This window comes from Sinocyclocheilus grahami, unplaced genomic scaffold (assembly GCF_001515645.1).
Source record: "Sinocyclocheilus grahami isolate Dianchi unplaced genomic scaffold, SAMN03320097.WGS_v1.1 scaffold1042.1, whole genome shotgun sequence".
In the NCBI taxonomy this organism is placed as follows: Eukaryota; Metazoa; Chordata; class Actinopteri; order Cypriniformes; family Cyprinidae; genus Sinocyclocheilus; species Sinocyclocheilus grahami.
In genome coordinates this window covers 509,041-523,338 of record NW_015506221.1, presented here as the reverse complement: position 1 = coordinate 523,338, position 14,298 = coordinate 509,041, and the positions used below count along the sequence as shown (strand labels likewise).

Below are 14,298 nucleotides of genomic sequence, written 5' to 3'. Positions count from 1 at the left end.
TTTTTTTTATTTGTTCTTATTTTATTACTGACTTTTTACTTGTGATTTTTTTATTAAAATAAAACATTGCATTGAAAAAAAGTAGATTTTTGTTTGTATATGCTGTCAATTATAGTTCTTAGAAAGAAAATCGGAATCAGCAAAAATCGGTATCGGCAGATCACACTAACAAAAAATCGGGAATCGGCCAAGAAAATTGCAATCGGTGCATTTCTAATTAAAACAATTATTAAAACTTTATCATAATAGTTATTGTCCTTGGTGTGAACAGGCCTTTAGTTTTTAAAGTCAGCATGAAATAAAAATTCACCCTAACTATTTTCTAAATATATGTTATTGGTCTTATTGGGAACAATTTATTTGTGCAGGTTTTTTCATTTTTCATTTTTTAATCAAAATATGCCGTACTTCTAATATGCCAGACTTCTACAATCATTTCGTCCACTTAAATCCTGCTTCTTTCTTACAATCGACTGCAAGCTTTCGTTCAGATCTGCCTCCATCCAATCAACAAGTCTCGCCGTACATTTTTTCTTTTTTGATTGTTACACTCAGACATGCATCACAATACTAAATAAGTCTCTACTTTCATCACAAAATTTCTTCATTGGTCCACTGTCAAATAAACAACATGTGAGTTTAGACTGACATGAGGGTGAATAAGTGACTGTCGGTGTTTAACAGAGCAGAGGACACAAGTGAGGAAATCCTGGGCACGATGCAGATTTGCTGGGAGAGTGAATCCTGGCTGCTCCGACAGAGAGATAATGTGTGTGTGTGTGTGTGTGTGTGCGCGAATGAGTAAGCACAGAGAGTAGCGTGAGAAGTGTGTTGGTGTGCATGAATGAGTAAGCAGAGCGGAGGGAGGGAGGGAGGGGTGCAGGAGGGGCAGCCGGTGCATGTGCCATTCAGCTGGCCTCTTTTATCTGGTCTGCTGGAGCGATGTCAATAGAGGAGAGCGGACGGCCGGCACGCTGCTGGAGATCAGCGCAGACACACACTCGGGGAGAGGGGGGGGTTCTGTTTATATTGAGCGGCTCCACTTGATTTATTAAACAACAAATATCATTTAGATCAAAATTATTGTTTTGTTTGATTGACATGTATGAGAGTGACATTTAATTGGCCGTTTACTGTAAAGCCGCGGTCACACTAGAGCATACAGAATTTCTTCGAACACTGCAGTGGTCGTGATGTGACGTCACACTCTGCAGCGTTTTTTTAAAAACTCCAATTCAACACATAACAAATAGTAATAAATCCAAAATGTAAAAACATACAGTCTACTACACTTTCCTGCAACTCTGCAGTTTTAAATGTATGTTCTTTTAAATCAGATACGCGCTCATGATGTGATCATGTGACGCGTAGTTCTTCAGTTGGTCACACGTTTTCACGTGGTACGAAGTTGCAGATCAGAGTTCACCAAACTTAAACTTTGGAAAGCAGCGAAATGCGAAACTTCTTCACACTAGCATTTCCACTCTCCCGCATTCGTACACGTATGAATAAAATTCAAAGGAATGAAAAGTGTAGTGTGACCGACCCCTAAGCCAGGATGATTTTCATAATGCAAATGCTCATGTTATATGAATATAACAGTAAAATTATGTAAATTTTTTTGTTGTTGTTAGAAATGTGTTTTATGATGATTTTTAGTAGCATCACTGAATAAAATTAATTGTTGCAGGGTTATTATAGTTAACTAAAAACAAAAACATTTTTGTCAGTTGAAATAAATGTTAATATAAATGAAGTTATATTTTATACTGTTTTATTTTAGCTAGTTAAGGCAGCATTTCTTATTTTTGATTTAGTTTAGCTTGATGTACTAAACTAAAACTGAAATAAAAATAGGAAAAACTACATGGAAACAGACAAAAAAACGAATAAAACGGACAGAATTTCTAAAAATTTTTTTATTGAAAATAAAAAAAAAATTCAAAATATTAATAAAATCTTTAATAATATCTCAATGATTTATGTTTTCGTTATCAATTAGGAGATTATATTCTAAATGTAAAAAAGGAGAAATTAACACTTAACACTTGACTGATACGTTAAAATAATATATATATATATATATATATATTTTATAGCAGCTTTCTGTTGCTCAACGTGGTGAATTCACATGACCAACTTAAAAAATTTACATGGGGAAATCTTTCGCCCTCACGCAAAATTCACAATTATATGGATTCCTATTCAGATGTCTGGATTTCACCCTTGAAAATTCACTGAACAATTCTAATTTATCCTATGATACAATAACAATGATCATAAAAAATCTTGTTGGCTGTTGTGTTGTTTACCAGGTGTCATTTTAGATGTGAGATTCTGTGTCTGAATCTTCTGATGACTCGTCTGACATTATATTTCCCGTTTTCTTGGGTTTGTAGATGGGCATGGCAGGTGGCAACAGTCCATTCGGTCAGTACCAGGGTGGAGGGCAACAAATGGGCACGGCTGGTGTGAACGCTCAGAATAAAGGCACCCTTCCCAACAGCCTGCCCCAGTTTCCAACTGACCTAAAGGGAGCGATGGTCACCAGCGTGCCAAACATGGTGAGTCTCCCATCACGCACACTAACTGGATTGAGCTTGCAGGCGAAAGTTTATTCTGGTTCTCTCGCCCGCAGCCCCAGCAGCAGCAGCAGGTGTCGGTAGGGATGGTGGCAGGTCAGGGTGTGTCCGCGGGCCCCACAGCCGACCCGGAGAAGCGCAAGCTGATCCAGCAGCAGCTGGTTCTGCTGCTCCACGCCCACAAGTGCCAGCGGCGCGAGCAGGCCAACGGCGAGGTGCGAGCCTGTGCACTGCCCCACTGCAAGACAATGAAGAACGTCCTCAACCACATGACGCACTGCCAGGCCGGCAAATCCTGCCAAGGTGAGTCAACGTCAAATGCCCATCGCCAGAGCTGATCCCAACTCAAATGCTTGCTGGATAATGTAAAACTTTTCCACATGATTCACGATTGGGCTTCAACACAGCTTCAACATGAGTGTCACATGCTGCTTTGACCTCAACATGAAAAGTTTTACAGATAGTGTTACAAAAGGGCGATATTACGAAATTGCGAAGTTGTGAACACAGTAAGTGTATTTTGTAAAAACAAATGAAAACAAATGATATGGATGTTGTTCTGAATGTATACTTTATGCTGCATTATAATATTTTTTTGTTGCTTTTTCGGTCTGAAATCTGATTTCAATTCTTAATTATTCTTGCTCCTTAATGGTTCAGTTAAAATTATTTTAGTAGTGGTGAGGAAGAAATATTCGGAAAAAATAGGCAATTCCTTTGCCAAATGAATTTAAAACAATTCTCACAAAAGGTGTGTTGTACCTTGCAAACAAGTTAATATTATTAATATTGTATATATTAATGTAAACATTGTTCATAATGTAGTAATTAATATTAATTCTGTAATACATAAGAAAAAAATGCATTAAACAAATTTGGTAATTTATTTTTTATAAAAATACTACTGACATGTGAATTTTGTTTATTCATTTATAAACAAAAATAAAATATATTTATACATATGTAATTTTATAATTTATGAAATTATAAATATTAAGAAATTGTTTAAAATATGTATGAAATATTTGTATTAATACATTTTATTATATATTGTTAATTCGGTAATTTTATTTTTATTAATGTATAAATACGTTAAATATATTTATGTAGTATATATTTATGAATAAACATTTATACAATAATATAATTGCAATGTATACAATACTATATAATCTATACAATTGTAAATAATAAAATATTTATTAAAAACAATTAATAAATAAACAATGCCACATTTTAGTTGCTTATATTTATAAAATATTTAAAATATATTTATGTATATAAATAGATTTGATTATTTATTTATATATTTACAATATACATGATTAAATAAACAAATATAATGTACATTGTATCAATGGAATTTTATTAAATGTTATTTTCACATTTTGTATTAAGATATGAATTAACAAAATATGTTACTTTATGTTACTTTACTATAATAATATAATATAATTGCAATACAATATATAATATTGTTTATTTAAACCAGTTTGAGTTTGCAAGAATGACTGCTGTGTTTTGCAGGTTGAGTTGTGCGTCTGGTTTTAATCTGCCGTCTGTTCTTTGTTTAGTCTCAGCGCAAGCTTTAATGAGACGCTTTTGTCCTGATGTGGTGTTTCCAGCATTGTGCGCGTCTTTGTGCTCGTTTCTGCAGTGCTACACTCTAGTGTACTACTAATTTATATAGCTAGCTATTAGAGTAACATCCGATTTAATGACACAGACATTCGAAAAGCACAATAATGGATGTTAAACAGGGCTCAATGCTAAGGATTTTTTCTTCTGGTCCGGTTGGGCCAGTGCTTCAACATTTTTACTGGCCCTGCCTAGGGCTGAACGATTTTGGAAAATAATGTAATTGCGATTTTTTTTTTACCAATATTGCGATTGTGATTTAATATGCAATTTTTTTTAAAAAAGCTCAGTTTTTGTAATGCTTGTTTGTGATTATATATCAATATGAGTATAATAATCAAAATTAGTAGGTAACACTTTACAACAAGGTCCCACTAAAATTAGTGTGGAGAAACATTTAGTGCAAACCACTGAAAACACTGGATCATGAATGGCTCATGTGTAAATGAACACAGTGCCACGCTTCACTCTGAAACATTATTATTCTCTCGCTGTTATTTATTTATTTTTTGTGGGTTTCATGCTGTCCGCTAAAACATAGGACACACACAGGCTTTCCACCTCACCAATGACATTAAACACTGTGTCTACACCGGACGCAAGCGGCAAAATACAGTAGAACCATTATAATCAGTGACGCTGTGTACACTGGATGCGGCGTGACATTAAACTGATGCCTTGTTCTATTTATGACGTACTGACACAAAGTTAAAGTGATTTGCAATGGTCGCTTTGTCTCGTCCAGTGTTGTGCTGTTGCGGCGCGACGCGACAACTGTAGCGTTCGGTATAGACACGGTGAGTGAAGCCGAGAGCAAGATATACCTCGTCATATTTTCTGCATTTAGCTTTTAAATGACCAGCACCTGCCTGGGTCTGTGCCACTTCATCTATGGCTTTTCTCTTCCCTTTCACAAACCAATACATCTCCCATTCTAAGTTACATCCTTTGGCTGTTTTATTTCTTTTCTTTTTCTGCTGATGGCCCGCGCTCGACTTGAAGCAGCGCTGCTTAGATCGATGGGTGTGTGTCATCAAAGTACTGCGAGAGCTATAAGAGAGCGCGGACGTCTCCTTATGCTTTCTCTCGCCTTACTTTGATGTCATACACCGATCTGATCTTCAAGTTGAACAAACCTCTTTACTCTCGCGTGTCACGTGACCGTGTAATCGCAGCCTCTGCGATTGAAAAATCGCGTTATTTCATATCGCGATATTATCGCAAATGCAATTAATCGTTCAGCCCTAGCCCTGCCACAAAAAAAGAAAATAGTTGCTGTTAAAATCGCTTGAATTTTTAAATTAGCAAGGCTTAAAAACACATGCAAATGATTAGGGCTGGGTATCATTCAAAATTTTTCGATACTGATATCTTGACTTCGATACCGGTTCCTGAACGATACTTTTTTCGATACCAATTTTATGAAGTAAATTTGAACAATATTACATTATCTAAAAAAAAAAAACTTTGGTTTTATTTTTCAGCTTGTTAATGTTTATACAAACTCAAAGACACATCTCCTGAGCCACTGCACAAAGGAACAAAATGTAACCAACACAATAAATCAGTGCAAAATAGTTTTAATAAAGCTCAAATAGTCTTCAGTTTACACATCTGTTAGGCTACATTTACACTAGTTAGTGATCGTTTTAAAACGTATAGCTCAGACAGAATCATGATTTCTATTTATTTTCCACTGATTTACTGATGAGCATTAGCAGCTTCCAGCGCTGTCTGCTTGTGTTCTCTCTTCCATGATCGCTGCTCTGACTCCGAGTCAGAGGTAATAACAACATATTTAAAAACCGATACAGTGTTTTCTATTCGATCTGCGCCGCTCCTCTAGTCGAACACACCGGCTAGTGCTGCAAGCTTATTGACTCACTAACGCTGATGAGATTAACCCCTTAGGTATCGAAATTTGGTACCGAACGACAAGACGTTTTTCGATACTCGATGGTATCGAGGCAATTTGGTCGGTGCCTAAAAAGTATCGAACTCGATACCCAGCCCTACAAATGATACACTTTTGTGACAATGCAGCAGCGGCCCTCTACTGTCCCGAGTGTCTTTCACACTGGCCCCGGGCCATCGGGCAGTCCTTATTCTCAAGCCCTGTTATATTTCATCAGTGCACTTCCATAGAGTGAAATTCTGGCCGAACACCTTTGGGTTTACAACAGTAATGTTTCATTCACTCACACTGGGAATTTCCCGAGCAAACGCTCTGCTCTGTCTAAAGTATAACAGTCTGTTCAGAGAGAAAACCGTGCTCTTTATGGTATAATGCAATATTAAGGGCTTGGCAAACGGCAGGAGAGGGCTTGCGGCGGCCCAATGCTGCCCGGCTGCTTTGCTCTCAGAGCTTTAGCTGTTGTTGGACCCGGAGCACAGGGCGTAATTTCAACTCAAACACAAGCCTGGTGCCAAGCGCGCCGTCCATGGTGCCAGCTTATTTCCTGTTCTTCTCTGCCCGCTGTGACACCCGTATCTCTCCGCTTGGACTCCTGAGGAAGGGCATGAAGGCTAGAGATGACTCTTAAAGCATTGTGTGTTTGCAGACAGTGTTTGGTGCCTCCTGAAGGCTCTCCTGGCAGAACTCGCTTCCTTCTGTAACCGGCAACTAAACCAGGTGTGACACAGCAGCAATAAATCATAATGGTATTGATACTGGAAACGAGCAGTGGGACACAACTTGATCACTCCTATTGTAATAGCTACACAATTGCTCTAAACAATGGGAAATACCTATTTCTGACACGCTGCTTTGCCTCTATGACAGAAAATATCATAATAATGATATAATGCATGTATCTTGTGTGAATTGGTTATGGATATTCAGTTTTAAATCATTTTCAAAAAAATATATTATTCATTTTATTTATTTATTCATATACATTTATTTAATATAATTTAATTAATATTAATGTCCCATATTAAATCAAATAATTAATTTAATAAATACTATTAGATAATTATTAGAATTTTGATTGAGCTTTTATTTTTATATTTTCAGTATTTTCATTTTAATTTTAGTTAAATTTTTTCACTAAAGTTAAAAAGTCAATTTTAATTTGTTTTTAGTTTTATCTATTTCATTTTTTATTACTTTTTTAGTTGTTATATTGCTATTTAGCTTTAATTTGTTTTTCATTTTCATTAATTTTATTTCCTTTAGTACTTTTAGTACGTATTTCTGTTAGTTGCCAAGGCAAAAGTTAAAAATTTTTAATTAAGTTTTTAATCTAGTATTTATATTCTGTTTTATTTCAGAATTATTGAAGTTAATGAAATTAATTTTAATGGTTTGTTCTAAGTCGAAATTAAGTGAATAAAGTTAATTTACATATAAATTAAGTTGTGTTTTGAGTACATTGTATAATAAAATATAATTTATAATTATTTTCTCTTAATAATTATAATTATCATCACATTTATTTATTTATTTTCCCCTTAACTAGTTTCCCATTAATCCCTCCTACAGTGGAATTTCATTGTTTTAAGATAACAGATAACTGTAATTAAACATCAATTATAATCTGTTTGCCTGTGATTAATGTCATTTGTAGTATCTTTTTACTTCCTGTGAGGACAAAAAAAAGCCTTGGGACAAAACCGTGATTCTTTGCTGTGGGTTTGGTGAAATCACTTGCGGCAGATGTGTGTCTGCTGTGCAGACCTGCTCTCCCACAGGAACTTTCTGCTCCCAGTTTTGCAGCAGTTGGACACACTTGCACTTTGGCTCAGGCTTTCTTCTGTCTCTGTCTGCAGTGGCTCACTGTGCTTCATCGAGACAGATCATCTCGCACTGGAAGAACTGCACGAGGCACGACTGTCCCGTCTGCCTCCCGCTGAAGAACGCCAGTGACAAACGCAACCAGCAACGTGAGTCCTTCCTCCATCAAACATCCTCCTCTGTACTTCACGACAGTACATTTGCATAAAGAAATAATATTGTATAAATTATATTGTGTTTAGACTTATTACACCTAAAATAATAATACTGATAACACTTCTTTTTCACAAGGGTGTGCTTTTAAACCGTATCCAATAAAGATAGTTTTATAAAGAAGTTCATTTGTAGCCAAAATGTATATTTGTTCACAAAGCTGTTATCAGGCATTTCAACAAACACATTTAAATTTATATTATAATGTAAATTTTATATATTCCAGCTATAATAAATTGTCATTTGATGGCAAATAACATTCATTTAAGTGTCTGAAACATTACATTCATGAGTACACTTAAGTGTATTATTTTACTCTTACACTATAGTACATTATTTCCGTAATATAGGATTCAAGGATCAAAGTGTGTTTAAAGTGAGTAACACATTCAGCTCTACACTGTGTTTTTTGGGATGTGTAGTTATTCAGCAGGATTCTGTAAGGAGAGGCGTCATGCTGGTTCAGTAGCTGTGAATGTGTGAATGTTTCAGACGGGCCGTGTGTGTTTGCTGCGGGGGGTAGAGGTGGTGAGGATGAGGAGAGTCGTGCCGCCCCGGTGGCTGAGCGGTGACTCATTAAAATCTCACACTGTTATTGCCCCAGCAAACCTGCAAAGCGCCTCTCCCTCTGCCAGGCGTCTCTCATCATGACTCTGAGAGCGCGAGGCAGCTAAAGTGTTTGTTTTTGCGCAGAGTCGCCACTGCGATATTTCTTCCCCATGCAAATGGCGTCTTGGACCCCCTCCCCTTTCCTTTCTACTTCCCCCGTTTTTTCCACTATGTTCAGATGAGTAATATTTTCTTCCAGACGGCTGTTTGGCAGGGTTTTAACTTTTTTTTTTTTTTTTTTGCGTTCCTCTGTTTTGACAGACAGATTCTGGCAAGTGTTTAAGCAGAATCAGACGTGAAATCTCACGCAGAGCTTGGTTTGAAATGCACAGATGTCGTATTACAGCATCTCTTTTCTGCGTTACAGCAATGCTGAGTCCCCCCAATGCTGGTCTGCAGAGCCCTATCGGGACGGTCGGTACGGGGCAGCAGACGGCGCCCGCTCTGCCCAGCTCCACGCCCATCGACCCCAGCTCCATGCAGCGGGCCTACGCTGCCCTCGGCCTCCCCTACAGCAGCCAGACCCCCACACAGACACAGGGCCCCGGGCAGATGACTGCACAGATGCCGCAAATGAGATCCATCAACACGCTCGGTAAACTAGTATGTTATTGTAGGAAAATATATTATATTAATAATACCAAAAATAATGTGTATGTTATATATATACAAATTTAATTTTATGAGCTTATGAGTATTAGTTTATGTATTTGTATTTATTATTAGAAATTGTTTATTTTTATATTGTTCATATAAGTTATCTGAAAATCGATCATATATTACGTATTATTTAGGGAATACGAGTTACATATTTTTACATTTTTATTTATATGTTTTTATTTCTTAGAACCATCTCAAGGATGATCAGAAGAAATGGACAGCACCTGAGTTAAATATATGAGTGTCACAGCAAAGGGTCTGAATACTTAGGACCATGTGATATTTCAGTTTTTCTTTTTTAATAAATCTGCAAAAATGTCAACAATTCTGTATTTTTCTGTCAATATGGGGTGCTGTGTGTACATTAATGAGGAAAAAAAATTACTTAAATGATTTTAGCAAATGGCTGCAATATAACAAAGAGTGAAAAATTTAAGGGGGTCTGAATACTTTCCGTACCCACTGTATATATACTATTATAGATACTATTGTATTATTATAGTATAATATTATAGTTTTTTATTAATATTGAATCAGTTTTTATTTTATTTACATTTTTTCAAAGTTAAAGTTTTATTAATTTTATTGGGTTTTGTAAAAATATTTGTCTACATAGTTTCTAATAATTTTAATTTTAGTTTTAGTTATTTTAGTGCATCAGGTTAGACTAAATTAAAATGAGAAATGTTGCCTTGGCAACTAGCTGAAATGTTTTAATATTTTATTTCAGTTAATGTGTTATATTTCAAGTTATTATTTTTTCATGGTTTTAGTTTCAGTATTTTATTATTAGTATTAGTTAGTAGTAGTTAAATATATAATAACCCTGATATACAGTGTATATATATATATATATATATATATATATATATATAAATAAATTCCACGAAAATATAATGTATTATTATCAAAATCTAATCTATTACATATTATTTATGGAGTATGAGTTTTATTTTATTTATGTATTTTTATTTAATTATTTATTTATTTATTTTTTGTCCAGGGGGAGGTCAGATGAACTCAATCGGCGTACCGACATCAGAACAGGCTAAGCTGCTCTCAGATGGCACCATGCCATCAACCCTTAACCCTAACAAGTATGACTCGGACACACACCGATCAAAACACACTCCCAGCTCTTAATTGCTTAAAATTGATTGTCTTAATGTCTTAATGCTGTTTGCTTACTAAATATCTCCTGATTCTCTTTACGCAGTCAGCTGATGCCGGATGGCCCTATGGTAGGCAGCATGGGTAACCTACCCACAGCGGCCCCTCTGTCAGCCACCGGTGTGAGGAAAGCCTGGCACGAGCACGTCACTCAGGACCTGCGCAACCACCTTGTACACAAACTGTTAGTAAACGCTGCTCTTAAACTATATATATTTTACAAATGTTTTTAAATTGTTATGCTCAGCAAGACTGCATTTATTTGATCAAAAATACACTAAAAACAGTAATATTGTGGAAAAAATTATTATAGTTTAAAATAACCCTTTTCTATTGTAATATAACAATTGTAATAACTGCTTAATAGCTGCTTAATGTTTTTTTTTTTTTTTTGGTGGAAATCTTTTTTCCAGGAGTCTTTCATGAATAGAAAGTAAAAAAACAGCATTAAATAAAATGAAAAGATCGCTTTGAGTGAAGGGGTTTTGCTCTCTGTGTTTGTTTAGGGTTCAGGCCATCTTCCCTACGCCAGACCCGGCCGCCCTGAAGGACCGTCGCATGGAGAACCTGGTGGCATATGCACGAAAAGTGGAAGGGGATATGTACGAGTCGGCCAATAGTAGGGTGAGCACAAACCCTCGGTCAGGGTTACACCTCAACCGAAAGGCTGATAAAGTGAAATTCTTAAGTTTCGATTATGTTGATTTTAACACTGTTATCTGTGCATGTTGTATAGGACGAGTACTATCACTTTCTGGCAGAGAAGATCTATAAGATCCAGAAGGAGCTGGAGGAGAAGAGAAGATCCCGATTACAAAAGCAGATTATCAACCAGACGCCCATGACTGCAGCGGGACAACAGCCACCGGCCCTCAACCAGCCTAATGTCATGGGACCTCGGCCACAGAGTAAGTCATTTAAAAACTAGGGCTGTTATGTGATTACAATTTTTATCTAATTGCACGATATGCCAGTTAATTTATCAAATTAATTGCACATCAATTTGGGCTGAGAAATTACCTACAAAAGCTAATTATTATTTAAGATCAAATTTATTACACATAACCTTTTAAGGCTACAATGTGGCCATAACATTGTTTTCAGAAGCTGCATCTGAAGTGCATTTCTGACTGTCCAGAGGTGGCATGAATGCATTTACACTGCAATTAGAATTGCATAAATAATCTTATGAGATTTAATGGGTTTTAAATGAACATTCATGTTTTTTTTTTTTTTTTTTTTTTTTACAAATATTGAAAATTGTAAAAATTATACTCTGAATACTAAACTAAAACCACCAGTAAGGGGTGGCGAAGTCATAATGAGTGAATCATTGAATCATTAATTTAACCAATTTGTCAAAATGGCTAATTCATTCAGAAACAAAGCAAGTGACTGTCTTTATGAACGAGTCACTGGATAATTGACTCACTTGATTCATTGAAAACGGCTGATTCATTCAATAACAAAACATTGCTGTGTTTTGCTTGGAAAGGTTGTTCTGCTGTGGATTTGTTTGGAACTATTTTTGTTGCCGAATTTGATCAAAAACTGACAATATTGTGTCTAAAACACAATATTAACTTCTTGTTTATTGAACTGTTGTATAAAATCAATATCACATTTGCAGTCGTCCAGATATTCAGGAAAAAACAGCACTCTTGCTTATGTGATATTGCTAAACTTTATCATATGATATAAATATAAGACAAAAACTTATATGGGGCATTTTCACCCTCATATCTTTAATTTTGGGGGCATATAACTGGATTATAATAGGCTACATCACTCAGTCATCAGTCGTCCAGCATCATGTTTGTCAGCAGCTGCACGCAATGTAAAATGACATACCTGTCTGGGCCGTGATGCGCTGTGTTAAAAATTAACACCATAACTAATCGCACCAAATTAAAGTGTTAAATCTTTATATCTCTGCGTTATCAATCTTTTTTGTTGTTTTTTCCAACAGGGATGAATCCATTCTGCGCATTGCCCAATGTGCCGATGTCTCAGGCTCCCATGGCAACACGTGCCGCTTCTCCGATAAACCATCAACAGATCAATATGAACCAAGTCCCGACGGTCAGTCTTCATGTCTGGATCCCTCTCATTTCTGCTCTCTGGACGCATATCGCATTGTATCATTCTCGTCATATTTTCACAGATGAATATGTCTCCCACGCGAATGCCCCCCACTCAAAGCATGCTGGGAGCTCACGGCGGGAAAATGGTGGCACAGACGGCCAACCAGACGCAGTTCATGGCTCAACCGCAGTTCCCCACCAATACCAACGCCATGAATGTCAACATGGGCCAGCCCAATACGCAGGCGGCCGTTTCACAGGTGCGCACATGCACTCTCATCCTAGAGTGACCTCGTTCTGCACAACGACGTTCCCACTAAACTTGTTTTGTCCCTGCTTGTGTGCGTGCGATCTCTCCTTCCCCAGCAGCAGCCGAACGCTAACCTCTCCCTGAATGCACTTGGCCCCTTGGGCCCCCCGCTAGGCTGCCCCGCACCCCCTCAGGCTCCACTCCGCGCCACACCACCCCCCAACGCCACCGCCAGCACCACTAACCTGCCAGCAGCACTGCAGCCCAGTCAGGCCTCCACACCCACCCCCGCCCCTGCTCAGGGCACCCCACCTCACATGCAGCCCCAGACGGAGCTGCCCCTCCCTGCCCAGCAGCACCCTGGAACACCGGTGAGACCTGCAGATCCATCTTCAGATCCAAAACCTAGTGAGCTTCCTACATAGGTAGCATCCTGACCAGAATGAAACCTCATAACTGACTGGTTGTGAGGTAGTCGGGACACAGACAGCAATCTTTGGGTTCCATTGCACTTCTCACAAGGAACTAGGATTGTGCAATTTGGGGAAAAATCTAATTGTGATTTTTCCTATAAAATGGCAATTGCGATTTTAAAATGGGTTGCTTCTCTGTTTTGTTTTTATAATTATTAATAATAATTATAATTATTATTATTCATATTATTATTGCTGCTACTATTTCTATTACTATACATAAAAAAATTCCCTGTAAAATAAAAAATATAGAGTCTTAAGTTTGCTGCACAATGTGGCCAAAAATATTGATTATATTCCACTATGATTATAAAATAACCGTAACTTATTAATATTAGTAATAATAATTAATATTATTAATATTGTTATGGTTACTATGAAATAAAAATATTAAAATAAGTAATTTTGTAATTTGTAATAAAGAGTTTTGGAGAGTCCAGGTTTGCTGCACAATTTGGCTAAAATATTATAATGATCAGTGTTGGGTAAGTTACTCTGAAAGTGTAATCAAATTACTGATTACTCCTTTTAAAAGTAATCACGTTACTGTTCTGATTACTTTATTTCAAAAGTAATTAGTAATTAGTTACATTGCTAGTTACGTTACTTTTTTCTCCTTGAAATTTATGAAATTCCAGCATACACGCTCCCCTGATAAATATTTGTTATTAAAGCATCAACATTCACAGAAAACTGTTATTTTTAACTAAAGCAAGCGGCTGCTGCGTGCATGCTTTGGCATGGCAGAATACCAGCAAAGAGTGCTGCATTTATAATCTCTAAAAGACATCTCAGTTCATCGCAATCTCACAAATCTCTGTTAGGCTATAACACAATAATGCATAATGAATCTTTCGTAATGTCTACAATTCGTGTGTTATAA

General features: G+C 36.7%; 1 protein-coding gene across 1 annotated transcript in view; it reads left to right on the top strand.

The window, feature by feature from the left end:
* Positions 1 to 14,298, top strand: part of LOC107566050 (CREB-binding protein-like) — a 76,056-nt gene that overhangs the window by 33,689 nt on the left and 28,069 nt on the right. The window contains exons 3-13 of the mRNA XM_016251426.1: positions 2,400 to 2,564; positions 2,639 to 2,885; positions 7,992 to 8,105; positions 9,146 to 9,373; positions 10,442 to 10,535; positions 10,655 to 10,792; positions 11,115 to 11,232; positions 11,345 to 11,516; positions 12,578 to 12,690; positions 12,773 to 12,952; positions 13,059 to 13,313. Coding sequence (XP_016106912.1) covers positions 2,400 to 2,564; positions 2,639 to 2,885; positions 7,992 to 8,105; positions 9,146 to 9,373; positions 10,442 to 10,535; positions 10,655 to 10,792; positions 11,115 to 11,232; positions 11,345 to 11,516; positions 12,578 to 12,690; positions 12,773 to 12,952; positions 13,059 to 13,313 — 1,824 coding nt within the window. The remainder of the gene's footprint in view (positions 1 to 2,399; positions 2,565 to 2,638; positions 2,886 to 7,991; positions 8,106 to 9,145; positions 9,374 to 10,441; positions 10,536 to 10,654; positions 10,793 to 11,114; positions 11,233 to 11,344; positions 11,517 to 12,577; positions 12,691 to 12,772; positions 12,953 to 13,058; positions 13,314 to 14,298) is intronic.